General features: G+C 60.4%; 1 protein-coding gene and 1 non-coding gene across 3 annotated transcripts; both read right to left on the reverse strand.

Annotated features, from left to right (window-relative positions):
- Positions 1 to 4: 4 nt before the first annotated feature.
- Positions 5 to 25268, reverse strand: TECPR1 (tectonin beta-propeller repeat containing 1). 2 transcript variants are annotated; one of them, XM_058710254.1, is made up of 25 exons: positions 25172 to 25268; positions 20658 to 20904; positions 19976 to 20158; positions 19597 to 19719; positions 18502 to 18627; positions 16502 to 16676; positions 16294 to 16394; positions 14816 to 14917; positions 13144 to 13289; positions 10895 to 11385; positions 10385 to 10530; positions 9929 to 10084; positions 9244 to 9393; positions 8977 to 9134; positions 7979 to 8100; positions 6884 to 6986; positions 5862 to 5958; positions 5708 to 5787; positions 4750 to 4806; positions 4120 to 4300; positions 3678 to 3813; positions 2722 to 2814; positions 1927 to 2033; positions 1670 to 1789; positions 5 to 1507 (listed from the first exon to the last, which is right to left on the reverse strand). In XM_058710254.1, the coding sequence occupies exons 2-25, from the start codon at positions 20880 to 20882 to the stop codon at positions 1346 to 1348; spliced, it is 3540 nt and encodes a 1179-aa protein (XP_058566237.1). In that variant the 5' UTR covers positions 20883 to 20904; positions 25172 to 25268; the 3' UTR covers positions 5 to 1345. The 2 variants fall into 2 exon arrangements, with proteins under 2 accessions (XP_058566237.1, XP_058566236.1); XM_058710253.1 differs by having other exon boundaries at positions 20658 to 20966; positions 25172 to 25188.
- Positions 23319 to 23425, reverse strand: LOC131501742 (U6 spliceosomal RNA). The gene has a single exon (XR_009256873.1). It is a non-coding gene; the product is annotated as a U6 spliceosomal RNA (small nuclear RNA).
- Positions 25269 to 26555: the final 1287 nt, after the last annotated feature.

Here is a 26555-nt window from a genome sequence, read left to right on the forward strand (position 1 = left end):
TGTGTTTACACTCTGGTGTGAGTTTTTATTGAATAAAGAGCATCCAAGGAATCAGGATGGTTCGGTGGGACGAGCAGGTAGACAGTGGGCACTCAGCAGGACGCAGTCGCCCTGGGGCAAGGGCAAGGTGAAAGCAGCTGCAGACAGCGGAGGGCAGGTCAGCAGATCGCTGCTTGCTGCTGTAGAAGAAATCCACCAGGCCCATCCGCAACCAGATGGTGACGTGTAAACAGACAGGCCCACGTCCCCCAGCCCACGCTCACACCTCCTGGTCCCACATGCAGAATTCACCGCAACGCAGAGACCATCAGCTCCCTCCAGGGCCCCTGGGGGAGGGGACCTCAGCCGAGACCTCCTCCAAGTCAGCCTTTGGGTGACAACGCCCTGCGTGGCCAAATGGGATCCGATGCACAGCTGGCCCCTCCTGATGGAATCCCAGGGAAGGCTGGCGTCGGTTCTGTTCCCAAACCAGCAGAGGTGGGCTTGGGCTTCTAACGGCCTCCAGGCAAGTGTCCGGTTGCAGGAGGCAAACTTGAGGCTTCGCCAGTGGGGTCATAATTGAATAAAAAGCAGCAGAAAAGCTGGTTTTTATTCAAGGAGCTTTCCTACTGGCCTGGCTGGGGAGACTCTTGCCCTGGGGTGTCGGGTTCAGGGCTGCGGCCTGCACACCCCATGTCCCTGCGGCCCCTGATCACACAGTGTGATCAGACACAAAGGGGGCTGCCCCCAAAGCCAGCGGGGGAAAGGCTGGCTGAGGGCAGATGCCCACAGTTCTCTGCACGTGGACAGCTTCCCCTGTGCATGCCAAGGCGCCTGTGCCCACCCAGGAAAAAGATGCCCCTCCCCAGCCTTCACTCGCAAGCTGTCAACTCTTGCTGAACTTTTGAACCTAAACCATGAGTCCGGCTCTGAGAAAAGATGACAGAATGGGGCAAAGTAGCCGCAAGACCCATAAGCCATTTTCTTGGGGCGAGGGGCAGTGCCCCTGTGCTGTCTGGGGACACCCAGGGCCTCATGGGTTCAGCTTCCCTGGAAGGCTCCAGGCTCTAGGTTCCCTTTCTGGAAAGACAGGAGGCAGAGGGGAGAGGGACAGGCCTGAGAGGCAGGGATGAAGGGGCCCCCAACCCACTCCATGGCCCTCCTCGCAGACAGGGACACCGAGGGAGCGTCCATAAAGCTTCACATTTCTGGGCTGGTTCAGCCAGCGCCTCCGAGGTGGCTGTGACCTCGGGCCAGCTTCCCTCAAGGATCCACATCCAAGAGCGGCTCAGACGGGAAGGCTCACTTATCATCCTTGATCCTTCACACCTGCATGAAGCCTCCTTCCAGGTGAGAGGAGACAACCTCAGCAGCGGACCAGGCCGGGGGCCTCCTGCGGGACGCCGGCCACCCCCGAGGGTGCGCCGGGGAGGCCCCGCTCCCCAGTGCATTCAGCAGCTCTCTCCTGGGACCTGCCCCTGAGGGCTCTGGTGGCATTGGCCCGGACGGAGATGTGATCCCAGCCCCCCTGGAAGGAGAGAGCCTCGTCACCCATGCTGCCGGGGGCCCAGGGGAGAGCCCAGGAGATCAAGGACCCCGGAGGGGCTGTGTCTGGGGCCTCCCACCAGCCCCGGCGCCAGGTTCCAGCGCACACAGTGTGACCACGCAGCCCCAGGCCAGCCTTGCTCACCCCAATGCCGTAGTCCCAGCCTTGCCCCTTGGGCTCTCGAGGCTGCACCCCTGTGCGATGACATACGGTCCCCCGGCTCAGGCTATGGCTCCCCTGGACCTTGTTGGCGATAACCCAGACCTGGAACGCAGACCCGTTGAAGCCCGGTCCCCAGCTCCAGTGGGACTGTGGGGATGGCAACAGGGAGAGCAGAGCAAGGACCCGGAGCACCCCAAATCCGCCCTGGGCCTCGCCACCCCCACCCCAGGCACCCAGACCTGGTCCAGGGGCCCCACGGACACTTGGCGCACGTTGTTGGACACATGCTCCCAGCTGGAGCCCTGCGGGTAGCTGGGCGTCACCCCCTGGCGATACCACAGGTTTCCTGGGGAGAGAAGGGCCCAGAACGTTGGAACGGGGCCGGAGACGGAGGGGGCCGGACCACACTTCCGGGGGCTTCTGCGTCCCCAGAGAGAAAGCAGCTCAGGCCGGAGCCAGCTCTGCCCTCTCCACGCTGCCCTCCACCTGAGCCGCACGATCGTCCTGCTGTGCCGGGCTGGCACCATCGCCCTGTCTCTACGCATGAGAAACTGAGGACAAGGAATTCTTTAAACAAATACAGAGAACAGGGCCTGGGCACAAAGCCCTGGTTCCAGTCCTGACTCTGCCCTCTCTTCACCTTGCTTTGCGACAGCCGCAGAGCAGAAAAAGGAACTGGCGAGATCCCTGCCCGAGGTGGCACAGGTAGGTGACCTCCGCCGGCCCCGAGCTGCCCGTGGGACTCCCGCGTGGCAGGCCCGAGTGGTGCCCTCTAGGAGACGCTCCCAGCAGCCACGCGGCATTGCCTGGCCTCGGCCCCGCGCCCTCTGTTAAGGCCCAGGCAGCCCTGACCAGCCTGCATGGCTCGCGAGACGGACTCATTCGGAGGCTGATCTCAGGCTGATGGCCCCTCGTGGTGGCTTAGCGAGGTCTTATGTCAGGGACCCGGGGCTGGTGAGGGTCTCATCCCACTGCGGTAGCTCAGGGAACCCCTAATCTCCCCTGGTGGTCACTGAGGATCAGAAACAACTTGCCGTTTTCATCCAAGGCATACACTGACGTCTGCCCCACGGACACCTGCTTCAGTCTCTGCTTGGGGGGGGACGGGATGTGGTACCAGCAGTCACCTGCAGCGAGTGCGAGGTCGGACTCAGGATGTAGCTGAGAGACTCCGATGCTGCCCACGAGCTCGTAGACCGTGTGACCCCACCCCCTGCGGCTCACAGGGTCAAGGCAGGTGTGGCTGGCCTCCATCCTCAGGCCAGCCAGGTCACACACGTGTGATGGGCCTGGCGTGAGCTGAGGGCCAATAGAGTGAGCCCCCCAGCATCCCACTCCGCCCAGGGCCCTCGGAGCCTGTGGCAGCTTCCAGACCGTGGGGTCCAAGGGGCCCATCTCAGAGTAGGGACACCAAGGAGCCCAGCCTGGTATGTGGTGGCCAGCCCGTCCCGGGGCCACCACGCACAACCACCACACAGGCCCCCTGTCCTCGTGTGGACGGCAGCAACGTGCAGGCTGCCACCCCTCTGTAGGACCGCCTCAGGGCCAGCCTCCTCCATGCCAGACACTGTCTAGACAGCCAGCCAAGAGCAAGCCAGCCTGGCCTGCGCTCCCGGAGGGTCCCCTGAGTAGTTCCCTGTGCAGGGGGATGCAGGGCTATCCTGAAGGGCAGGATGCGTAAAGGGCCCACAACCAGCAATGGCCGGGGAAGGGGGCTGAGGCTGGTGAAGGGCAGCTGTGAGGGACTGTCCCACCCCCTGGGCGAGAGTCCCCATCTGTCCTGGGAGGAGGGGGCATGGCCTCTGGTCACAGTCCTGGCTTGGCCCCCGTGCCTGGTCCCCAGGCAGCAGTCAGTTGAACTGAACATTAGGGGACCCATCTTCCTTCCCCCAGAATCGCAAGCACGTGCGGCCTCACCCCGACCAAACCCTGGCCGCCTCTCGTCCCCACGCACAACCGGTGGGGATCATTCTAGGGGGACAGCACTCACCAGCCGGCTGGGCAGGGGACACGGAGCCCCGGTAGAAGGCGGAGCCATCCCTGGCCACGGCCCACACCTGGTGGCAGGCCCCGATGGAGACAGAAGTGAAAGGCTGGTCAGTGCCCACGTGCAGCCAGGAGGAGCCCTGGAGATGGGAGCCAGAGGGGACACTGAGGGCTGCCCGGGCCTAACCTCTGCCCCTCCCCCTGCCCAAGGTCCCAGGTGAACTGGCAGCTCCTCAGGCCAACCTCAGCCTCAGCTCCCACTGCCCAGGGAACCTAGTGACCCCTAGGGCCACATCCTGGGGCCGCCGGTCCCCGGGACTGTCCTGGGCAGGCCCCTGGAGGCCTGAGCCCAGCCGGACTTTGGTCCAGAGTTCTATTTTGCGAAGAAGAATCCGCCAGAACCCCCAGAAGGGCCCAAGGGCTGGCAGGTGAGGCAGGGTGCTCACCGCGGGGTTGAGCTCAGACACACCCAGACGACACAGCACATCCCCCTTGTCACTGATGGCCCAGAGAGCGATGCTGTGCCCACTTCTGTTGGCGCCTGGGCTCTCCGGGATGATGGACACATCCGCAAGGGCAAGAGGGGCCACCTCCAGCCAAGGCCCACTGGTCACCAGCTTGCACTTTCTGCAGTGGGAGACGTCAGAGCTCCGGGTCTGATGCTGCAGGAAGCTCCCCTTCTGCCCACCCGGCCTCTCGGGCCCCTGAGGGGAGGGCCGCGACCACCCCCAGGGCCCCCCACATGGGCACCCCTTTCCGCTGGGCAGGAATGAGGGGCCTGGAGAGGCCCCGCCCCACCCTGCCCTGCCCCCAGCCAGGCCTCCCATCCCCGACCTGCCTGTCCTGCTGGGAGCAGAATCTGCCAGTGACATTTCTCTTGTTTGTTCTTGAAAACAAACTGTTCAGAAACCAGAGAGCAGTTGGGAGCCCAAGGGCATTTCCTGGGCTGACATTTACTTTGATTCTGTTTCCCTCCCACCGTCTCTCTCCCTGGCGGCGGCTTTTCTTCCAAGGGGACTGGTGAGGGGGGGATCTGTAGGCGGGGACGAGGCCACGCCTCCCAGTTACCACTTTACCTAGCCCAGCACCTTCTCCTCACAAAATCCTTCATGGTTTTGTACCCGTGGTACGAGCTGGAAGAGGAAGAAGCCCAAATCAAGACCACGTTGTGCAAGTTTCCAGAAAGTGACAATACCGCGCACACACACGTTCTTTTTCCGCCTGTTAGAGGGCGGAGCCTGTGAGCCACGGCGTGAGCTCAGCAGGCAGCAGGTATCACAGGACACGAGGCTGATCTGCCAGACGCCTCCAGCTCGGCTGGGGTCTCCGGGGCTCAGGTCTCCCTGGGGTCAAGGTCCATGGGCCAGGATGTGGCAGCTGCCGGACCAGGGGGCTCTGAGTCCTCCTCACCACTGGGCCCACCAGAGGCCTTCTGGGGAACAGACGAGCTGAGGCCAAGAGGAGGGTCAGTCCAGGAGGCTCAGATGTGGCTGGAGGGGATGCCTGCGCGTTCACCTGCCCCTGATGCCTGCCTGGTCGGCCCGAGCCTGGTCCCGCTCAGAAGCCCTGGCTTGGGCTCCCACTGCTCCGCCTTCCACTTGGATGTGACTTGTGCACCGCAAAGGGCCTGCCGCCCACCAGTGCCACGTACCCACCGGCCACCAGGCACCCCCCCCCCCGACGCCCCCACTTTTCAGACTTGTCATCCACATCTCCCTTTGCCTCTCAGGACCGCACTGGCCTCACTCCACCCTTTGTTCAAGCTACCCCTTCACCCGATACCTTCCTCCTGCCGCCCCCACCCATCACCGGGTCCCTGGCTGGCCCTCCTGGAACAGACGAGCTGGGGGCTTAGGGAGCCAGGACGGCCCTCCCTGAGTCTATCTGCTGAACCAAGTGACCGGCCCCAAACCCTGCTGGCAGCTGAGGGGGGCATCCAGGGGTCTGCTCCTCGGCCACGCCCTGGGGCTTGTGGGGGGCCGGAGTGACCCAGGACAGCAGGGCAGGGGTGCTGCGTGGCAGAGAGACGCTTACGCAGGGAAGTCACTGGCATACTGCCAGCCCTCCTGGTCGGTGCCCCCAGGAACGCTGAAGTCCACAGCCCAGTCAGAAACCTGCGGGGAGAGGCGGGTCAGCACTGGCGGCCCCCGGCCCCGGCCCCGGCCCCGGCCCCGGCCCCGGAGCTCACCCAGCTCCACTGCAGGGACGGGGGCTTCGTGCTGGCCTTGGTGCGTTCCTGCAGCCCCGAGGCGTCGCTCCACATGTACCGGTCGGTGGGCAGACCCCTGTGTGGACAACAGGCGTGGTGGGGTCACATGAAGAGGAGAGAACGGCCAGCACCAGCTGGTGGCAGACAAGACGGGAGCTCCTGGGACATCTGCGTCGGAAGGGGTGAGGGGCAAAAACAGTGCTGCCCCAGGGCAGGATCTGCCCGAGGGCTGCGGTGCACTGTGGTCTGGGCGCCCACGTCTTCCCCCAAGAGATGTCACAGCCCCAGTACCTGTGAGCGAGAGGTGATCAAGTTGGAATGAGGTCACTAGGGTGGGCCCTAAACCAACATGACAGTGTCCTTACTGAGTTCAAACTTCCCGAATTGGGAAGGTGATGTGAACACAGCAGGGACATTACCACAAACCAAGGGATGCCCGTGGCTCCAGGCTGGGAGGCTGGGAGCAGATCTTCCCTTGAGGCCCCCGGGATTAAGTGGCCCTGCCCGCACCTTGATTCCAGACCGCCCCCGCCAGCCTCCAGAACTGGGGGAGAGTCAACGTCCACTGTTTAAACTGCCCAGCGTGTCGTGCTCGGTGACGGCAGCTGAGCCGACCCGGACAGAGTGACAAGGGCACACGGTGGTGTCAGGCACCTGGCCGTGAGGCTCAGGGGGCGGGAGCCGTGGCCCTCAGTGCGCATGGTGACGCCCCGTCCCGCTTCCTAAGGACCGAGGAGGAAGGGGGGACGCTACCCACAGCCCATGCGGAGGTTTCCAGGACATATTTGGGCCCCGGGTTTGCTGGGGTGGACAGAGAAACTCCCAAGTAGTTACACACAAGGAAATCCCTCGAGCCGCTTGTACAACACCGTGAGGTCACGCACGATCTACCTGTCCGAGGCTGAGCGGAGGGTAGATGTTGAGCTGGGTCACCCTTGGGTATCTATCGGTGGGGCCATCACCGTCTTTACGTTCCCGCCGAGACTGTGGCTGAGGCTTACCTGCTGGAGTAGCCGGTGACGGGGTTCCAGCGCTGGTTCTCGTAGATGTAGACGCATTTCACGTCTGACTGTGTGTAGATGTTGCTGGTGCTGCTGGCCAGGCCTGGGGGGGAGAGGAGGCTGACGGATGGGGACTCAGGCTTCTATCAGAAGCACTGAAAGGGGCAGAGGAAGGGCGGGGAGGGCCAGCAGAGAGGGGCTCACCGGGCTGTGGAGCGGATGTCCCAGGGGCTGGCCTGGGTTTCTCTCCCCATGATTATTCTGGGCTGTACACCCTCCAGGAGAACAACGTGAGGCACACTCAACCTCCCGCCCATGCCACCTTCTAGCTCTGGTCTTGGTCCCCCCCTTCTCTCCCTGTCTTCCCACTTAACCAGGCACCAGGCAGGTGGGGGGCCCCACCAGCTCCTTCTTTACTAACACTAAGACTCACATAACGTCTGTGAACCCCAATTTCCTCATTTGTAAAAATGGGGACAAACGTTAATTTCTGCCTCACAAATCAGGGTGCTGTTAAGCCTGGGAATGTGAAACTCCTGTGGTCTCAGTGGACCACAGCTGCTTCTACGGGACTGGCCACCCCTCACTGCAGGGCATGTGGGCTGTGGCATGGAATTTTCCACCTGAGGGTTTGCTTCCCGCCTCATCTCCCAGAACCAGACACAAGGCCCTTGCTTCCCAGAACTGGGGTGGGGGCGGGCAATAGGGGTTCAGCAAGCTCTCATGCCCTAAGGCACGACCCACCCATTCAGGGGCTAGAATTCTGAGACCCAGGCCCCAGGGCTGCCCCCAATGTACCCTGAGGCCTCGTCTGTGAAATGAGGGGTGAAGGTAGCTGCCTTTCTAGAACCTTCAAGGACCCCGGCTCAGCTGTGGGTGCAGGACCGAGGCAAGGTCTGGTCTTCAGCTCTCACACCTCATGGGTTGGCCACGGGACCATCCTTTGTGGAAGCTGGTGGCCGTGGTGAAGGTCACCCGTCAGCCAGCTGCCAGCGGAGAGTCAACACCGGGACAGTGGCTCCAGTGTGGGGTGGGGAAGCCAGATGGGCGAGGAGGGGACGGGCCGGGAAGGCCCGGGGAGCTGGCTGCCCTCACCTTGGAAGCAGCCGCCGCCGCCCGTGTAGACCCAGGCCGTGTGGTCGTAGCCGATGCCCCACACCACACCCTGGCCGTTGGCTTCCACAACCCGCAGGTGACCTCCCATCTGACGCCAGAACCTGGGAGCGAGGGGAGAGGGCAGGGAGAAGCGTGTCCCAGTGGCCTTGGCAGCCTCCTCCCCCTGCAGCCTTGTTTGCTCGGTCGCCTGCCTCGAATATCCTGTTTTTTATTCACCTTCAATCCCCAAGTGGTGGACTTCCTGAGGGATGATGGCACCTGCCTGCTTTCCATTCGGTAGTGATCAGAGCTAACTCAGCCCCAGAGTCAGCAGGGCGGGGACCAAGCCAGCAGCCCTCACGGGACATGCCCCCTGGGGGCCTGGGACGGACATCTCATGGCAGAAAGCAGGGTCATCTCATCAGGATGAGCCACGACACGGGCCAGCACACTGAGGTGACAGTGCAGCCTCCCGGGTGGGCAAAGTACAGGCTGCTACCTGGGTCACCCTCCTGTGGGCCCAGGTCCTGCTACTGTCACTGGAGGCAGTGTGACTTGTTCCTCCGGGTGCAACACACAGGGCCTCCAAGAACGGAGGACCAAAGGTGGACAGACTCGTCCACTCTCCCCTCCCGAGCGGCGCCTCCTGGCCTCACCTACCTTGGGCTCGGGGCCACCTAGAGGGGGCCCTAGGTCAGTGCGGGGAGCTAGGTACCCCCTGCTTCCCCACCTCAAATTCCGGGTGCCCCAGAACGGTGCCACCACCGCCCCCCCCGTGGTCGACCTGGTTCCGTCTCCTGGTTTTGAATGCCACCTACAGAGCCACCTCGTTCCCGGCCCCCAACACCTGCCTGAGCCCTGCCAAGTTTCCAGTCCCCCTCGGGGTCCTCGAACAGCCCCAGGAAGAAGACTCGAGACCTGGGAGCCAGACTGCGGTTCCCGCCCCGGTGGGCGGTGGGCGGTGGGAGGCGAGGCCAGGGCGCGACTGACTGACTCACATCTGGTCGCAGGGCAGCACGTGCTCGGGGGCCTCCAGGTTCGGGCTGGGCTCGCTCACGAAGATGTCCCCCTTGCAGGTGATGGACCAGATGGCCTGTGGGGAGGGGCGGCCGTGGACCCTCCGGCTCTCACAGCAGGACAGGTTAAGCAGGGCAAGCTGGTGTGGGGAGACGGTGGGTCACTGTCGGGAGGGGGGCGGCCGGCAGGCCGAGGCCAGGCTTCCCGGAGACCGCTGCCCGCTGAGCCTGGTCCGTGTGACCACTCACCCAGTCGTTCATGTCCTGCTCGGTGGCGGCGGCCAGACGCACAGGCCACCTCTGCCGGGTCCTCTCGGGGGTGTAAAGGGCAAAGGAGTGCTTGGTCTCGTTGAGCACGGGGACCAGCACGGTCACCTCATTGAGGAACACGTGGATGTACTGTTCACAGAGAGTGGAGGGCGGGGCTGTCACCAGGGCACGGTGGCCCCGTGGGGCTGGGGGCACAGCGGACCTTCGGGCGGAGCCCCTGCCGCGGCGGACGGACCGGGGTGGTCTGGGTCACGGGTCACCCCTGATTCCACAGAGCCGGTCCCAGAGGCCCCCGGGGCCTGTGGGGTTTTCGCGGTGGGCTCTGGGACCAAGCAAGTTCTGCACAGAGGCCTCGTTCACGAGCAACCACATTAGTTACATTCTCCATGTCCACAGGACCACCCTCGACCCTGGCTGACTGGGTTCAAACCCCCGTCCTCGGAGGGCTGAGCGGCTCCACCTCTGAGGCCGATTTCTCCTCTGAAATGCCAGGGGCTGCCGGCGGCTCAGTGAGGCTGCAGCAGGGGGGGCCTCCACCCCTGCCCCCCACTGCAGGGGCTGCTGTCACCACGGGCTGGACACGCCCCCCTCCCCCCCCGCCGAGCACCTGGGGGGCCTGGGTCCCGGTCCCCGGCGTGCCCTTCTCACGGGGCCCCCCACGCACCTTCTTCTCCTCGTGGACCACATAGTAGATGAAAAGGATGCTGTCCCGAGCCCCGTCGAGCCCCGTGAACTGCTCCAGGGCCACGCGGACGTCCACCCACTTGTGAGGCTTCCAGTCACACCACCACTGCAGGGCCCCCGTCTTCACCCACACCGACTGTGGCACGGGCCCCCAGCGCACGGGGCAGAGTCACAAGCGGGCCCCCAGCTCCCCGACCTCCCGCAGTGATGGAGATGGTGCTCTCGTACACCCGACAGGTGCCGAGCCCACAAGCCAGGGTCGTCTATGCACAACCTCCTCGTTCTCAAACAGCCCGTGGCGGAGGCGGGGGGGGGGGGGGGGCGGTGGCAGCGGGCACTGTTACCCCACACTCTAGACGGGGATGCTGAGGCTCGGGAAGGTGCTGTGCCTGACCCAGTGTCACATACAAAGCTTGTCGACTGCCCACCTGCTCACCTGCTCCACCGCCTGCTCGTAGTGCCGGAAGTTCTCCAGCTCCCGCTTGGTCCTTTCCGTGAGCTGCTGGAAGATCTGCTTCCGCCAGGCGGCGGTCTGGGCCGGCGTGATGGACAGGGACAGCGTCTGCATTGAGGGGGAAAGGCCTGCAGGCCAGCGGAGCCTCAGAGCCAGGGCTTCTGTTTTTGTTTTCAACCAGCCTTTTCTGGCTGGAGAGCTATGAGCTCTGTAAAATGCCCCACAAGGGCGCGTGGGGGGCTCGGTCGCTTGGGCGTCCCACCCTTGATTTCGGCTCAGGTCATGATCCCAGGGTTGTGGGACCGAGCCCCGCCTGTAAAAGGCCATCACTGCCAGGGCAGGGAGAGGGGAAGGGGCGCCCTGCCCCGCCGGTCTCCGAAAGCTGCTGACAGGCCGGCTGGACCAGAGGGGGCGTCCAGGCAGGACATCGGGTCGGCTCCCCCAGCACGGAGCACCCTCTGGGGCGCTCGGCCCCCGGACACCTGCGCTCACCCGACTGGACGGTGAACCACTTGAGCACGGTGTGGGCCTCCACAGCGCAGTCTCCTCCTGACACCCAGGCCCAGAGGGGGTGGTCATCGGCCCCGTAGGGCTCCTCCAAGCCCAGCGGGAGGAGCCCCAGCGAGGAGAGGCCAGTGGTCTCTGGAAAGCCAGCAGCCGAGCGGCTGGGTGCTCTCCTGGGCTCCTTCAGGTCAATATTGGTCCAGGGCAGTTCGGCCAGGGTGGAGGCCGGGCCAGGGCAAGGCTCAAGCCCCGGGGTCTGAATGGCAGGGCCAGCGACCTCCTCCTCGCCGGGCTCTGTGGTCCTGCCGGTGCCTGAGCCCGGGGCCAAGCTGTCCCTGGGCTTCCCGGGACTGTCTCCAGACTCTGCAGGGCCAGGCCGGTCTGGACCTGGTCTCTCGGCTTCTGAGGAGGCGTCCGTGTCGCTCGGTGCACAGGACTCACCACTGCCCCTCACCTCGTCGCCGAAGAAGCAGCCGGCACTGGGAACAAAACGGGCAGACCCGTGACCCCTTCGAGGGAGGAACACGCGCTGCCGTGGGCAGGCCTGGCTCGTCCGCCGTGACCCCGGGCGAGCCACAGCCACGCCGCCACGCGCCACACACGAACAGCTACCTCCCACGGAACTGGAGCAGCCATGTCACATCCCAGGTCGATCATATCATTGGCAGTCCTATTATTTTCTCACTGTGGCAAAGGACCTGTGACGGAATACTGACCGTCTCAAACGATGCGGCATGCAATACACGCGCAATGTCGTGCGACCACGACTACCTAGTGCCAGAACTCTGTCGTCACCCCCCACACGGAAAGCCTGTACCCATTAAGGAGCCGCACTCCACACTCCTCTTTCCCTGCCCAAACCTCCAGGTTTAGGTAGAAACGGTATCATACAACACGCGATCTTTTGCGACTGGCCTCTCACTCAGTACGATATGTCACCGCTCACCCGCGTCGCGGCACAAATCAGTACCGCATCCCTTTTACTGCTGAAAAATATCCTGCTGTAGGGACAGGCCACATCTTATTCCTTTATTCGTGGATGGCCTTTGGAGTTGTTTTCACCTTTCTGCTGTTGCGAATAATGCTTCTATAAACATTCACATCCGAATTTTTGTTTGAACCGTTTCCAGTTCTTCTGGGTGTATGTCGAGGAGGGCGAGTGCTGGGCCACACGGGAATCCTAGCTTTAACTTCTTGAGCAACTGCCAGACTATTTTCCAAAGCAGCCACACCATTCTCTCCACATCTTGTCAACACCTGTTACCCCTTTCTTTTTTGACTGTAGCCCTCCTGGTGGGTGGGAAGGGGCATCTCACTTTGGGTTCTGATTTGCATTTCCCTGGTGACAAATGACGTCGGGCATCTTTTTCTGTGTGCTTTGGAGAAACATCTATTCGAGTCCCTTGCCCTTTTTAAACTGAGTTGTCTTGTTGTTAGTTCTAAGAGTTCTTTATATATTCTAGATGCTAGGTTCTCGTCAAATGTATGATTTGCAAATATTTCCTCCCACTCTGTGGATGGTCTCTTCCCTTTCCTGGTAGTATCCTTTGATGCACAAAGGGTTTTCATTTTGATGAAATTCTGGTTGATCTATTTTTTTTTTTTCCTTTGGGTTCTGTGGTTTCTGGTCACATTAAAGAAGCCATTGCCAGACCCTAGGTTGGGCGTCTGTAGTTTTGAAAGCTTCTCAGCTGATTCCAATATTTAAGAGCTGCCAGCTGAGAGCCTAAACCCTCAGGTAAATGAGGAAGGCGCAGCCCAGCCGGTCTCCCGGCCCTCTCAGCGGAGTGAGGACGGCCATGCTGGGGGAGCAAAGGGGTGTGGACCAGGGTCTGGGCAGGGCCCACGCTGCAGACAGGAATGTGGCCAGCTGTGGAGCACTGTACCAAGGGTTCCCGTGCCATAGGACCAGGCAGGTAAGCACTGCGGGCAATCGTGTTACGGAGCCAAGGCGTCCCCAGCTGAGCTGCTAAGTCCTCTGCCGGCACTGAACGCCAGAGGCCAGAGCTGGGACTCATCCCCTCTCTACCCCCGTGGCCCTCCAAACTGTAGCAGCAGCAAGCCTGGGACCTCGCGTCTAACGCAAAATCTACTGAAACAGAAGCCCGGGGGCTGGGGCCTGGCCATCTGGGTGGGAACAAGCCCTCCAGGCATTTCTGGTGCCCGCCCAAGTTTGAGAGCCCACCGACGGCCCTTCCCGACCCGACCTCTCCATGCCCTGCTGCCCTTGGGATCACCTGAGGAGACTTGATGAGCTACCAGAGTGTGACCGGTCACACTCTCGGCTGGCGACGATGGCCTTCCATGTTTTCCCACTGAGCTCGCTCTGGGTGACACCCTGACGGAAGTATATGGCCCGGTCCTCACAGCCAATGCCCCACACCTGGCAGAGAGAGGCACTGCTGGGTGGGAAGCCAGCACAGACCCTTTCTGGGGTGTGAGGGGAGGGCAAGGAGTAGGGGACAGCACCCTAAGTCTGGAGGACACGTCTGCAAATGCAGGCAGGAGCCCCCCGGCCTTATGCGCGGTCGGGTGCGCATGTGCACATGAGTGTTAGGGCCCGGAGGACGATGGGGTGGATGTGGGGTGTGTGCACAAGTCAGACACAGGGAGCAGAGGCCAGAGAGGACCGGGGAGGGCACGGCACTAAGCTCAGGAGAAGCAGGGACCCTGTCCTGGCTCCCCAACCTCAGGCAGACCCTGGGCTTTGGGGCGACAGAGTCCAGGTGAGGTGCTGATGCCACTGGGTGCTGTGCCGGCACACAGCGTCCACCCGGGCCCCTGGCTTCTGAGTAGCCCCTGGTGGGAAGACAGCTGTTCCCCAAGTGCACCTAGAGAAGGGTCTGGGTCTTTTTAAAGATGCAAAATAGGGGCGCCCGGCTGACTCAGTGGGTCAAGTGTCTGACTCCTGACTTCCGCTCACGTCACGATCTCATGGTTTCGTGAATTCGAGTCCCGCGTCGGGCTCCGTGTGGACAGTGTGGAACCTGCTTGGAATTCTCTCTCTGCCCCTCCCCCGCTCGGGCTGTCTCTCTCAAAATAAATAAAGAAACTGAAAAAAAATTAAAGATGCAAAACAACCTCCTTGACTCTGACCTCCTTTTCAATGAGAAAGGAAGCTGGGCAGGCTTCCTCCTGCTCTCCACCTGCGGGCGCGAAGGAGGGCGTGCCGAGCGGCTGGGGGGCCCGGGGAGCAGCCCGTTTTGGTCTCTGGCCCGCAGGGGTGCCTACGGGAGTGTCTACGGGGCTGCACCCGCCCAGGGTGGTCCCAGTGGCCTTGTTGGGAGGGCTGCGGTGTCTCCAGGCTGGCCTCCGTCCTCAGCCCCCGCGTGCACTAGCTGGAGCCCATCTGGCCCCTGGCCACTGTGTGCCCAGCTGACTGGGGTCGGGGGGAGGACGGCGAGGGGGCCCAGGGGAGGCCAGCACCCCTGCCCTGGGAAGAGCTTCTAGGGCGGTGCGTTGGGACACAGGGAGTCTGAAAAGCAGCCAAGCCTCCTTCTCTACCAGGAAACACACTCTGCGGGGACGTTTAGGAGATGCTGCATCCATCAACTTGGGAAGATCACTTTTACTCTTCACTTACTGAGTGGATTTTGCCCAAATACTTCTCGGCAAAACCCCTCAAGTCTCCAGGATGTGCTCCCCACGACTGCTCTGAGGAGGGACCTGGGATAAACAGGGGCTCTGGGACCCTGGGCAGAGCTAGCCTCCCTCCCCGGGTGCCCCTGCAGGCGGGAAGCCTAAGGAGGTGCTGGCACCCCTCCCCCCACCCGTGCAGGCATCACGAGCAGGCCTGGCTGGAAGGGGCGGCAGGAAGCATCAGGAGCCTCTGCTCTCAGACAGACCCCTGCTGTGTATGAACTGCTGACCCTGGCCGTTGGGACCCACAGCTCAGCGTCACACGCACACCTGGTCATTCAGCCCCACGTTCACCATCGTCATTTCTCCGACCATCTCGATCCAGCTGGTGCCACAGGGGTTGTGCGAGTTGATGCCTCTTCGGAACCACACCTGGGAAGGTCAGAACCAAACACACCCCCTTGGAGGGCCGCTGAACGAGATTAATTTTTAAAGGTTCTGGAAGGACCAATGAGTAATTTGGTCCTCTGGTCTCTGGCTCATGGCCACAAATGAGCACAGCACATCACTGAGAGAGATGTCATCTGTGTCCCTCTTCCCCATACCTCCCGCTGCACCTCCTTCTGAGCGTGGCATTGTCCCACAGGGCTGAGGGTCACCTGCCTCCAGCCACACCTGTCCTAGCGGCTTCCTTTCTATTCTCTGGCAGAGGGCATTGCCCCTCCGGGAGACAAGGGTGCCTGAATCTTTCAAGAACCTTCTCTCTACCAGCTCAGCACCCCTTGGCACCAGGCAGGAGCAGCAGGTGCCCGCTGTTTCACTGTGCACAGAGCTGGGGGGTGGGACTTCTCCTGGGCGGTGTCTGGTGGGGGGTGGCACGCACCACATCTCGAATGCAGACACCGACCCGTGAGCCTGACTAGAGACATCTCACCCCCACGGACCGTGGTGTAATCCTCATGCCCGACTCTTGGAAAATACCATTTTGTCTGGTCAAGTTTGCCCCTATGTAATGAACCACAAAATTCCTGAGGTGGGATGGGGGGAGGTGACCAGTTAAATGAGAAACCCTAAAATCGCTTTTATAAAAAATTCTAGGATGTCTAAAACATCTCCTTGACCCAAAGAAAGTCTGCACAAATATTTGTCTGAAGACTGAGCAAATTGAGGATATAAATAAAATTTCCTGCTCATTGAATTCATCGTTCTCAGAGGGGCTTAGTAAGTTGCGGTCTCTGGGAAGTGGATGCTTTGGGTGATCTGTACTTTCTCAGGCTGGGGGATGGCCCAAGGCTCAGGGACCTTCTGCATGGACACAGACTCAGACATGTGGGGGTTCTGCCCCCTTGGACAATGCTACCGATGCCTGGGAGGTGGGGTCGGAAACACCACGGAAGCAACCTGAAATCTCATTTCACTGGACTTGTCTCTGATGATGTAAAAACGAGCACTGGATGGGATCAAATGGATTCAAATGGCAGAGGGTTCCAGAAAATTGGCACTGGACTATGTGAAACGTTACAGCGTACTGAATGATAAATACAGTTGTTCTGCAGCCGGTACGGGGGCATGGGTGTATCGTGGAGCTCACCACGGCCTTCAACCCCAGAAAATGCATGCTGCTTGGCTGGATTTGTTCTAAACGGTTTAGACCACACTAGCAAGAGTAACCACACAGCCCTCAACATTAGGTGAGCCCTCGATTCGATTCCCATATGGGCCAGTGATGCCTTTAAAAATAAAGGAAGAAAGAAAATAAAGAAATTAAACAGAGCCCTCGGCCCCAGCCCCCAGCAACCCTGTCTTACTTTCCGGTCCTTGGTGATGGCCCAGACCACGCTGACTCCCACGGAGACGTGCATGATCCCATTTTCAGATGTGGGAGGCTCCACTATGGACCAGGAACTTCCTACCCGGCCCCAGAAGAAAGAGCAGGCGGCCCTCATCAGCAAGAGCGCTGGGGAGAAGAGTGGGCGTCCCCCTGCCTCTCCCTGTATGGGGCGTAGGGCTGCCCACCTTTGGGATTGTTCCTGTTGATTCCTTCCCGGACCAAGGCCTGCCCCTCCCAGAGCGTGACCCACAGGAGGTCGTGGGGCCCACAGCTGATCTGTACCGCCTCCCCTGGGGTGTCCATGAGGGACCACGATGAGCCTTCAGGGTTGGGGTGGCTGACATCCTCTCTGTACCACACCTGGGTGGCGGAGAAACCCACGGCAGGGTCAGGCGGGGCCCGGCCAGGGCTCCGGGTCAGGCTAACAGCCCAAGCCTGACTATGCTTACACGAGTTATGTGCGCAGGCCAGGCGTGGAGTCTCTGGGAGCCAGGGGGCCCTGACTGTCCAGACTCGCTCTCCCTGGCCCCACTGCCATCGGAATCCTCATGCCAGATTAGATGGCCCCCAACCGCTGCTAAAAAAAATGCCACCCGGGGTTTCAGCCATCCTGGCTTTGGAACATCTGCTTTCAAGAACCCCTTCCCCATTCACCTAGGGTCCCAGGGAGACCTCTGGCCCCATCCAGCCCCAGGGATCTTGTGCCCCCTAGTGGCGATGCACTCTCAGTGCACTGAATCTAGGGGAAGGGGGGGGGGGGTCCCTGGTGGTGAACTGGGAAAACCCCTAAATCCCTTTCATAGGAATGTGTAAAATATCCACTTCTTTTTTCCTTTAACCTGGAGACAACGAGTGTAACAAAATATTTAAGACTGAGCCACCTGTTCATATTGTCCAAACCGTTTGGCTCACTTCATCTGAAGGGGCTTCACGTTGCCAAGTGGTCCAGGGGGGTGGGGACCCCTCCCAGGCTGTCTCCATACTGGGGACCACGGCCTCCCAACCCTTACACCTCTCCCTCACAGCCCACCCCTCGGCAGCCTCCATTCTGCTATCTGCTGGTTCGGGGGCCCCTCAGTCTCTCTAGCTCCTCCTGGAGCCCAGGGTCCTAGTCAGACCTTTATGGCCCTCAGGAGTGCAGCAGGGCTGTGGCTGACAGCCAGCACAGAGCGACCACAAGCGCTGCTCTCACGCCCCTGTTCTCCCCTCTCTCTGCATCCAGGTGCTCATGGACCCTCAACGGGGGCTCTGTCCCAGCCAGCTCCCTACCACCTTTCAGCACGGCTCAGAAAACAAACAACTGTGGGTTGAGCTATGCCCAGGCCAAACAAGAGTCCAGAGGTAAGTAAGCCTGATAAAAACCTACTGTGATTATTCCAAGGCCAACCAGAAAATCGTGGTGAACTTGTGGTAAAGGGTACGGACTGGACAAAGTCTGCTCTAAAACCACAGCTAAAGTGCTGAGTCACCTGCATGAAGGACCACCTATGTCACTACTGCCAGCGGGAGCTGGCCTTACTCCTTGGTTCATAAACTTCCTGAGCGAAGAATCTCCTCTTCTCTCTAAACATCCAGCCACCCAGCCTCTGACCTCCCCACCTACCCGTCTACCTACTCACCCATCTATCCACCCACCCACGCACACACCTACCCATCATCCATCCACCTACCCACTCAGCCATCCATACAGCCATCTACTCTCCACACACCCATTTATCCACCTGACCCCCATTCACGATACTATTGGAGACTGCTGTGCGGGAACCACCCGAAGGGAGTTGGCAGGGAACTCAGAATCTGAGGAGACAACATTGAGGACATCTGAGCTCAGGGTGGGCACTGATCAATGCTCTGGGGGCGCAGAGAAGGGATAGGCCAGGGCCAGGCACGGGGTGGGAGGTCAGAAGCTTGGAGGAGGAGGAGGAGGACCAAGTGGGTCCATAGAACCGCAGGATTCACAGGAGGGGTTACTGTGGGGACCCTACTAACATGGCTCCTCGCCTGCTCAGGGCGGTCCCAGCTGTAGGGACAGGCGGCGAGGAGCGGAGAAGGGCTCAGGGGCAGCCCCCGCCCCTAGCTTCCACCTTTGGCCCGGAAGGCCAGTTTATCTCCTGCCTGCTCCTTCCGGTGGCTGGCCTCCCCCAGCCACCTCCCATCCTAGGACACAGGGGGACACGGGCCTTACCTTTCCCTGCAGAGACACGGCCCATACGGACAGGCGGCCCACAGGCTCGTCTGTGATTTCCCACCCCCCCACAGAGAGGTCATTGAAGGGGTCGGGCAGTTGCTCGGGGTCATCCTTCGAAGGGATCTGAAACGAGCAGGCATGTGGCAGAGGCGGTCACGACCCGTGGGCACCCGGGCCAGGAGATGGCAGTGTTCCCCTCCTGGTGGACACCCGAGTGCTCGGCCCCCCTCCAACACTCCCCGCTACCTTCCCCCAGCACGCTGCCCTCTGTTCTCCAGCTCAGCCCGCCCACAACTGCCTGACTCCACAGAGAAGCCAGCAAGCCAGCATCAGGACAGAGAGCTCCCGGCCCTGGGTCCCCTCTGCCCAGGCCTCCCTCTGTCAGCCACTAGGCCTGGGGCTGCTACCCCCGAGGGCCCACTGCTGCTCCAGTGTGGAAGGCAGACGTACAAGCAAGGTCTCAGTTCTGTGCTTTGCAGTGACCTGACTGCCGTGACCCTGTACCCCCACCTAGAAGGGGGCTGATCGCAGAACCTGGCCCTGGGTGTGAGCCGTTACCCTGTTCTCTGGGCGGCTGCTCCCAGCACAAGGGGCTGGCAGGCTGGGCTAGCGGCCCCACCTCAAAGCAGGATCCCTCCAGAAAGGTCTGGCAAGGGCCCAAGGCCCTCCTCTCATTCAAGGCCACATAGGACCCCAATCCAGGCCTCATATCCCTGAACTGGGAGATTTCTGGGGTCACGGGAACAACCCAAGAGCCAGAGTGGCTCCTGTGGGGGTTGGGGGAGGAAGAAGGGCACAGACTGTGCCTCAGTCTGGGGCAGGAGAGCCTGGAGACCAGGGTCAGGTCAAGTTCTGTGCTGTCCTGGGCCACAGTCTAGTCCGGCTTCCTCTGTGGCCAACTCCCAGCCAAGAGCGCACTCAGCACCACAGTGTTCTTGGGACAGGAGGTGAGTCAAAGGCCAGGTCCCAGGGTGGCATGGTACGCCCTGCCCAGAGGAGGGGAGGGCGGGGATGAGGGTCCCATGGGACCCTCCCAACCGTGGGACTGCTGTACAACCCTGCCCCCTGCCCCGGCCACACTCAGGCATCGACCTTGGCCCAGGCGTCCCGGGACTCGTATCTCCTGTACCGGATCCACCTGCGCCGCCGCACACAAGAATTCCACTTCTTGTCTCTCGTGTAGGTGGCGGGGAAGTCGATGGCGTACGTCCACCCCTGAAATACCAAGCAGGGGGTGGCTCTGTCAGGCTCCTGGAGAAGGAAGGAAACAGCTGGGGATGGGGCTGGGGGGAGCGGGGTAGAAGAGAGGGAAGGGGACAGTGGTAGGGCCCCGAGTGCCCAGCCCCTCGTATCCCGAGCAGGAACATGCAGGGCACCAGCTGAGGGTGGACGCTGGGGCACCGGGGACAGCACCGGGGGGCACGGGGTCCTTCCCCACAGGGGAGCCGCGGCAGGAATGGAATTCACCTACCCCTTTCTCGGTGGGTTCCCCTCCAAAATTCTCATCCACGTACCAGTCCGACTCCCACACCCAGTGCGGCGAGGGCAGCGCCACCCCGTCCAGCGGCCGGTGCTGGAGCCCACTCACGTCACTCCACTGCCAGCGGTCGCTGGGCAGGAGCTTCTCACAGAAGCCGCCCACGGGGTTCCAGCGCTGAGGGCCGGGAAGCAGACACAAGGCCTTAGGCCTGCTGCCGGCCTGGGGTGGCGGGGACCTCTCCGTGACGAGCAGGACCCTGCTAGTAGGGCCCCCCTGCAGAGATCTCCAGGATGGGAAGTGAGCAGGGGGTCTGCCTGGAACTCAGGGATCAGAGCCTCCCACGGCTCATTACCAAGCGCCAGCATGTCAGCAGCTCCCCAAAGGGCAAACAACCTGCCGTGGGACACAGGGCCCCGAGGGGCAGCCGGTAGGGGTCATGGCCCTGTCCCAGGCTCCAGGAAACTACCCGGAGCCCACCTTGTGCAGACCTGGCCAGCCTGCCTTGATAAGGACACAACAGGGGGTCTGGCCCCAAAGGCCCTGGACGCTGGACAACTCAGATGTTAAGCAGAATGAAGGAAACGAATGTGGGGCTTGGCCACGAGCCTGGGGCAGGGCGATCTCCCTCCCGGCAGACCAACCAACTCAGCCGCCCAAACCCACGCGACTCCACCTGGTTCTCATAGGCCTCCTCCCGGCGGCGGATGGGGACGTCGCTGGCGCACACGTACACGTAGACCTGGTTGTCACAGGCGATGCCCCAGCAGCACTGCGTGGCCGCGCTGACGCGCTTGAACTCCAGCTGGCTGTCCTTGCAGGGCTCCCAGTACTGCCCAGCCGTGGAGAGTGTGTGCACCTTCCCGAAGAGATCCACCGCCCACAGCGCCGAGTTGGGCATGGCAGCGGTAACCGAGGGAGAACTGGTGGCAGGAGGCCAAGGTCAGTGTGGGCGGCCAGTCCCGGCTTCCAGTCTAGGGCCCTTCTTTTTTTTTTTTTTTTTTTTTAATGTTTATTTATTTAGAGAGAGAAAGAGGGAGAGAGAGAATCTTGAGCAGGCTCCGTGCTGTCAGCACAGAGCCCAACACAGGGCTCGAACTCACGAACTGTGAGAGCATGACCTGAGCTGAAATCAAGAGCCTGAAGCTTTAACCGACTGAGCCACCCAGGTGCCCCCAGGGCCCATATTTGTTCTTTGTTCTTTCTTTTCCCTCTAATTATGGGGATTATTTTCAAACATACAAAAAATATACAGAGGAAAAAAAACGTAACATTCAAGTTATCTATCTCCCCAAATCTAACGAGTATTATCATTTGATCATATTTCCTCCACACCTTTCTTGTCTCTAAAACAATAAGTGAAGGGGCGCCTGGGTTGCCCAGTCGGTTAAGCGTCGGACTTCGGCTCAGGTCATAATCTCACGGCTCGTGGGTTCGAGCCCCGCATCGGGCTCTGTGCTGACAGCTCAGAGCCTGGAGCCTGCTTCGGATTCTGTGTCTCCCTCTCTCTCTGCCCCTCCCCGCTTGTGCTCTCTTTCTCTCAAAAATAAATAAACATTTAATAATAATAATAAAAAAGAATAAGTGAAAAGTTACAGATTTAGTTCAGTCTTACGCCCATGGCTGCCTCCCCAGGAAGCCTCTGCCCCACGGTGGGCAGGTCCCCTCGTTTATGTGGGTCTCACAGTGACAATCCTATATGGGGGTGGTGAAAGCATCCCCACAGCCACAGTCCTGCGGGAGGCCTATGGCTGTGTGGTGGGGATGTGAGGGTCCTGTCTACGACCCACTGTGTAACCACCCTCTCCTGGCCGAGCCCTCTCCATCTGCCATCCTCCACTCCTGCCGCCTTTTTCTGTCCTCTTTCTGCTCAGTAGGCGGTGGGCAAGGTGACTGGTAAGCTCTGTGGCCACCCCCACACCTCCAGGGCAGACCGTGCTGGTGCTCCCTGGGGCCTGACTCCTGGAGCCTGGCTTCCGGTAGGGAAAGCCTCCGACCAGGGCAGGGCCACGAGGTCTGGGATGACAGCAGGCCTGGGGAGTGGCAGCGGGAAGCTCGGCCTGACACCACCCCAAGGCCAGGAAGGAGGCAAGAGCTGCTAGGAGACAGCATCCCACCCTCACGGGAGGCTGCTAGGCCGGGCTGTTCCGCTCCTGCCAGCACACCAGAGGCTGTGGGCGCTTCAGACAGCACAACTCGATGACACAGATGCAAAGCGTCTGAGAACAAGAGCATCTGCTACAGGCAAATAGGCTCTTTTGGAACAAAGTGTGTCTTACGAACACCAAGAAGAAAGTGCAGGCTGAGAAGGAAGAAACCAAGGGATGAGGAAGAAGGGAAGCAGAAGGAACAAGAGGGGCGCCCGGGTGGCTCAGCTGGTTAAGCATCCTACTTCGGCTCAGATCATGATCCTGCGGTTTGAGAGTTCAAGCCCCGCGTCGGGTTGTGTGCTGACAGCTTGGAGCCTGGAGCCTGCTTCGGATTCTGGGTCTCCCTCTTTCTCTCTCTGCCCCTCCCCAGCTCTCTCTCTCTCAAAAATAAATAAATATTAAAAAAATAAAAAAATAAAAAAGAGGGAACAGGAGCCAAGCTTTATGAAACATCCCAGAATCCCGACCTTTCTGCCCTGGCACCAAGGCTCAGTCAAACGTATGGGCAGTCATGACACCAGCCTTCTGGAGCCATTTGAAAACTGGTATCTGTGTCCAGGTGGAAGAGCTGCAAGGCACCCCCTCTTGACCCTTGCCTGGCCCAGCCTGAGGGTCCACTACCTGCCTCTGGCATCTACACTGTGACTAAAAGTGCCCAGAGCCACACCCTGGACCCCGACTGTTGGAATCTGGGTCCTGGCTCCATCACTTTCTGGCACCACGCAGAGTCGACTAACCTCTCCATGCCTCAGTTTCTTAATCTTGTAAAAGGCGGAAGGGAACACCGACCTACTTACAAAGTTGTTGTGAGATTTACGTGAAATCATACAGATGTAGAGCCTGTAATAGATCATGCTCAGTACTCAGCCAGAACTCAATGGGCATTATTGGCATTGTTTTACTACTTGGCATTTGCGATCACAAACTACGACTTATCTCCTATCTCGTAGAAAACAGACAAAATCAAAGCCCTTTCTCTTCAACCTGAGCCTTTAGTCTCTTCATTTCCTTAGCACCTAACAGCGATCCGCACACAGTGGCTGTTCAACCAAAGTTTACGGATTATCATGGCCACCTACATCCACTAGATTGCCGTCTTCCTAGGCTAGGATGGAAATACTGCTTCAGGTAAGCCGAATGCCATCGAGTACTTAAGGTTTATTTTTTTTTTGTTTTTTTATTTTTTAAAAAATATGGAACGCTTCACGAATTTGCGTGTCATCCTTGCGCAGGGGCCATGCTAATTTTCTCTGTATCGTTCCAATTGTAGTATATGTGCTGCCGAAGCGAGCATGAGTACTTAAGGTTTAAAGTAAGGTCATAATAGGTGGCAAGGTTGGTGATAAAACTGGTAAAAGACCAGGAGTAGAAAATATGGTGGGTGGAGGGGTGCTTACTGTATCATGCGTTAAACTTGGCTGTGTGTCTGAATATCCTCATAAATTGTTGGGGGGAAAAGTAAGAATTTTGGAGGTGAAGGGAATTTGGTTCTTATGATGTCAGTTTAATATATAGCCACTCTTCAAAGCTATCTCTCAGCTGACAGTCCACATTATAAGAAACCAGCGAAGTCAGGCTACCTGTGGGTTGAGCTCAATGAACAGTGACTTTGACTTGTATTTGATACACTTCCCTTCAGAGAAATGACTAAGCAGTAATTTCCACACAGACATAATTGAACCTTCCGGGCAGCTAACAAAAGACTCTGCTGCAGAGAAAGGACAGGAATGGGAGTTATGTTTGTAGACTCCCTTCAGAGTGGACACCCAGGCACCATCATTTCCCAGCCAAAGATGACAGCGGTGAATATCCTTGGCCAGCCTCACCCCCTTTCTGCTCTTGCCAGGATGCTACCCCAACTCCTCATATACCACTTCCTGGCTGTGAGGTAACCATGTAACCAATCCAGGGACACTGGGTCACTGGGTCAGAGGACTCTTGAAAGGAAAAGTAGGTTTGAGCATTAAGTCTCTTGATTCTGGGATCCTGAGACTCCTTTGTTTTGTAGGGGTAGAGAGAACACTATCCAAGAAAGCAACTTCAGATTCACCAAGAACTTTTGCACAATGAATTCCAATTGGACCTTCAGTCATTCCACTAAGAAGACCTGCTCACCGCCCTCAGAGCCACCTGCCTTTCTGAACAGGTTTATTAATAGATCCCTTCGGAGGCCAAAAGGTCCCCAAGGGAAGGTGGGGGTGGGGGGAGTAGGGCGAGGGTATGGTAGAAGGAGGGACACAAGGGACCAAGAGAGCTCTTGAAGCATCTATGTCCCTGACTCTGCCTTAGGACTCCTTCCTGAAAGGTTTCCTGTTGGGTATTCTATTACATCCTGTCACTCCCACCCTCTGTACAAACACAGGGAGTCTGGCTACTGAGGTTGCTTACTGCCAGCCACTTGCAAGGGCTGTTGGAAAGCGACAACAGGGTCCAAAGACGCGGGAGAAAATAGCAGGACACGCACGGTAGTTGAGTCCTTCCTGAAGCAGGGTCCACCGGTCGCACTGGCCAGGAGATGCCCTGAGCCTGCAGTTTCGGGATGAACCCCACCCCATTCCACCACCACTACCACCACCACCCCCAGCCCCCCGCGATGATCGCGGGCAGGTCAGCCTTGGTTTCATTCGGCTGTATGCACTTAGGCGACAGGTGGGCCCCCTGTCCAGCCACCAGTAGCACAGTCGGAGCGCCCGGCCCTCACCATCTGCCCTTGCTAATCCCACGACAAGCTGATTTGCTCCTACCGCTGCCTACAGGAGGGACAGACGGTCTCTTTGCAGCTCGACCCCCTAAACCCGCAGGCTCCAGGAATCACTCCAGCGCAGAGACTGGGGTGGAAGCGTCAGCGGGTGTTCCGGGGGACGGCGACGGCGCCCGACACGGAGTGCAGGAAGGCGCACCTGCACAACCTCTCCCACCCTTCGGGTGTCAGGGGCAAACGCAGCCGCGGGGGAGGAGGCGCCGCTGCCCTCCGCCGCCTCAACCTGTCCGGAGAGGCCGGGGTGCCCATCCCACCGGCCCGACCCGCCGCCGCACTCACCTGGGCTGGCGCCCGGCGGGCGGGGTGGCGGCGATCACTCCTCCGCTGCCGGGCTAGCGGGCCGGCCCTCCCCCGGCTGCCGGGAGAGCGGGCGGGCAGGAAGCGGCAGTCAGGCCCGCGCCCATTGGCCGGCCTCGCCGTGACGCAAGGCCGGGCGCACGCGATTGGCTGCGGCGCACCGCATCACAGGCCCGCCTGGGGGTCGCGCGCCCACCCACTTCCGGGGTCGCGGTGGAGTAGGTGAGGCGGCTGTCGGGTGCGAGGAGGTTTCTGCGCGCTCCTGGGAGCGAACCGCGCAGACCCGCAGACCTCAGTCGCCCCCAGGACCTCCCCCCCCCACACCGCCGCTCCCCGAGACCCCCGGCGCTCCCCAGGACCCGGTCCCTCGCTCTTTAGGACCCAGCCCGTCGTACCTCAGGCTCCGGCCCGCCGCCCCTGAGGACCTGCCTGCAGCCCCCCAGGACCCGGCCCGTCGCTCTTTAGGACCCGGCCGGTGGTACCTCAGACTCCGGCCCGCCTTCCCCAGGACCTGCCCGCCAGCCGCGCGTTCTCAGGACGTCAGGCGAGGAGGGGGCGGTCAGGAGGGGCCCTGGGGCGGGGGGCGGCACTGTGGTGACCCGAGGCGGCCGGAGAGCCGCGTGCCCGCCTGGGCCTGGGGCGTGGAGACCGGTGTCTAGGTGAAACGTCCCCTTGAGCACGCAGACCTTCTCAGGAGAAGTCCGCCAAACATGCGATTTTGTGAGTCCGTGGTGTGGTAGCGGTAACAGACCGCTCTTTTGTTCAGACTCTGCTGTGGCCAGTGACCGAAAAGCCGGCTGCAGGTGTAGCCAACCTAGTAGCGGCTCCGATGTGAGCGCTGGCCGGGCGCCGGTGGAGGCGGTGCGCGGGGCCCTCCTCTGGGCCGCTCAGCAGCCGGGAGGTATCCCTGCCGTTAGGGCAGAGGTGAAAAACAAAACAAAACAAAAACAAAAAAGGAGCCGTGACTGATGAAAGGCCAAGCACAGCGGGACATACAGGCTGAAACCACATCCCTTGGACCTAGTTTCCCTCCCCTCTGATTCCTGCTCCTTTCGGAGGATGCAGACCAGCTTTCTTCCTGCCGGTGATGGCTGGGGAAGCCCCACGGCCGCCGGCTCTAAAGGCCGAAAAGCCTCTGATTCATGCTGGATGGTTGTGTGGTCTGGCGTGTAACCTTCACCCTTGCTTAGTCTGGAGATGGGGGTTATTATGAACCGTGTGCCTTGGTCCCTGTAAAATTCAGACCTTAAAGCCCTCATCCCCGGTGGGATGGTATTTGGGGATGAGCCCTTCGGGGGTGTCATTGGGTCAGGAACAGGGAGCCCTCCTGAAGAAGATAGCACCCTTAGAAGAAGAGACACAGAAG

Source organism: Neofelis nebulosa, chromosome 18 (assembly GCF_028018385.1).
Source record: "Neofelis nebulosa isolate mNeoNeb1 chromosome 18, mNeoNeb1.pri, whole genome shotgun sequence".
NCBI classification, from domain to species: Eukaryota; Metazoa; Chordata; class Mammalia; order Carnivora; family Felidae; genus Neofelis; species Neofelis nebulosa.

Coding starts and splice junctions, on each gene's coding strand:
- TECPR1 (XM_058710254.1), bottom strand. CDS start 20,882: ATGCCCAACTCGGCGCTGTGGGCGGTGGATCTCTTCGGGAAGGTGCAC. Junction 16,395..16,501: donor CAACAGGAACAATCCCAAAG/GTGGGCAGCCCT, acceptor GGGGCCGGGTAG/GAAGTTCCTGGTCCATAGTG. Junction 10,085..10,384: donor ACGAGCAGGCGGTGGAGCAG/GTGAGCAGGTGG, acceptor CCCGTGCCACAG/TCGGTGTGGGTGAAGACGGG.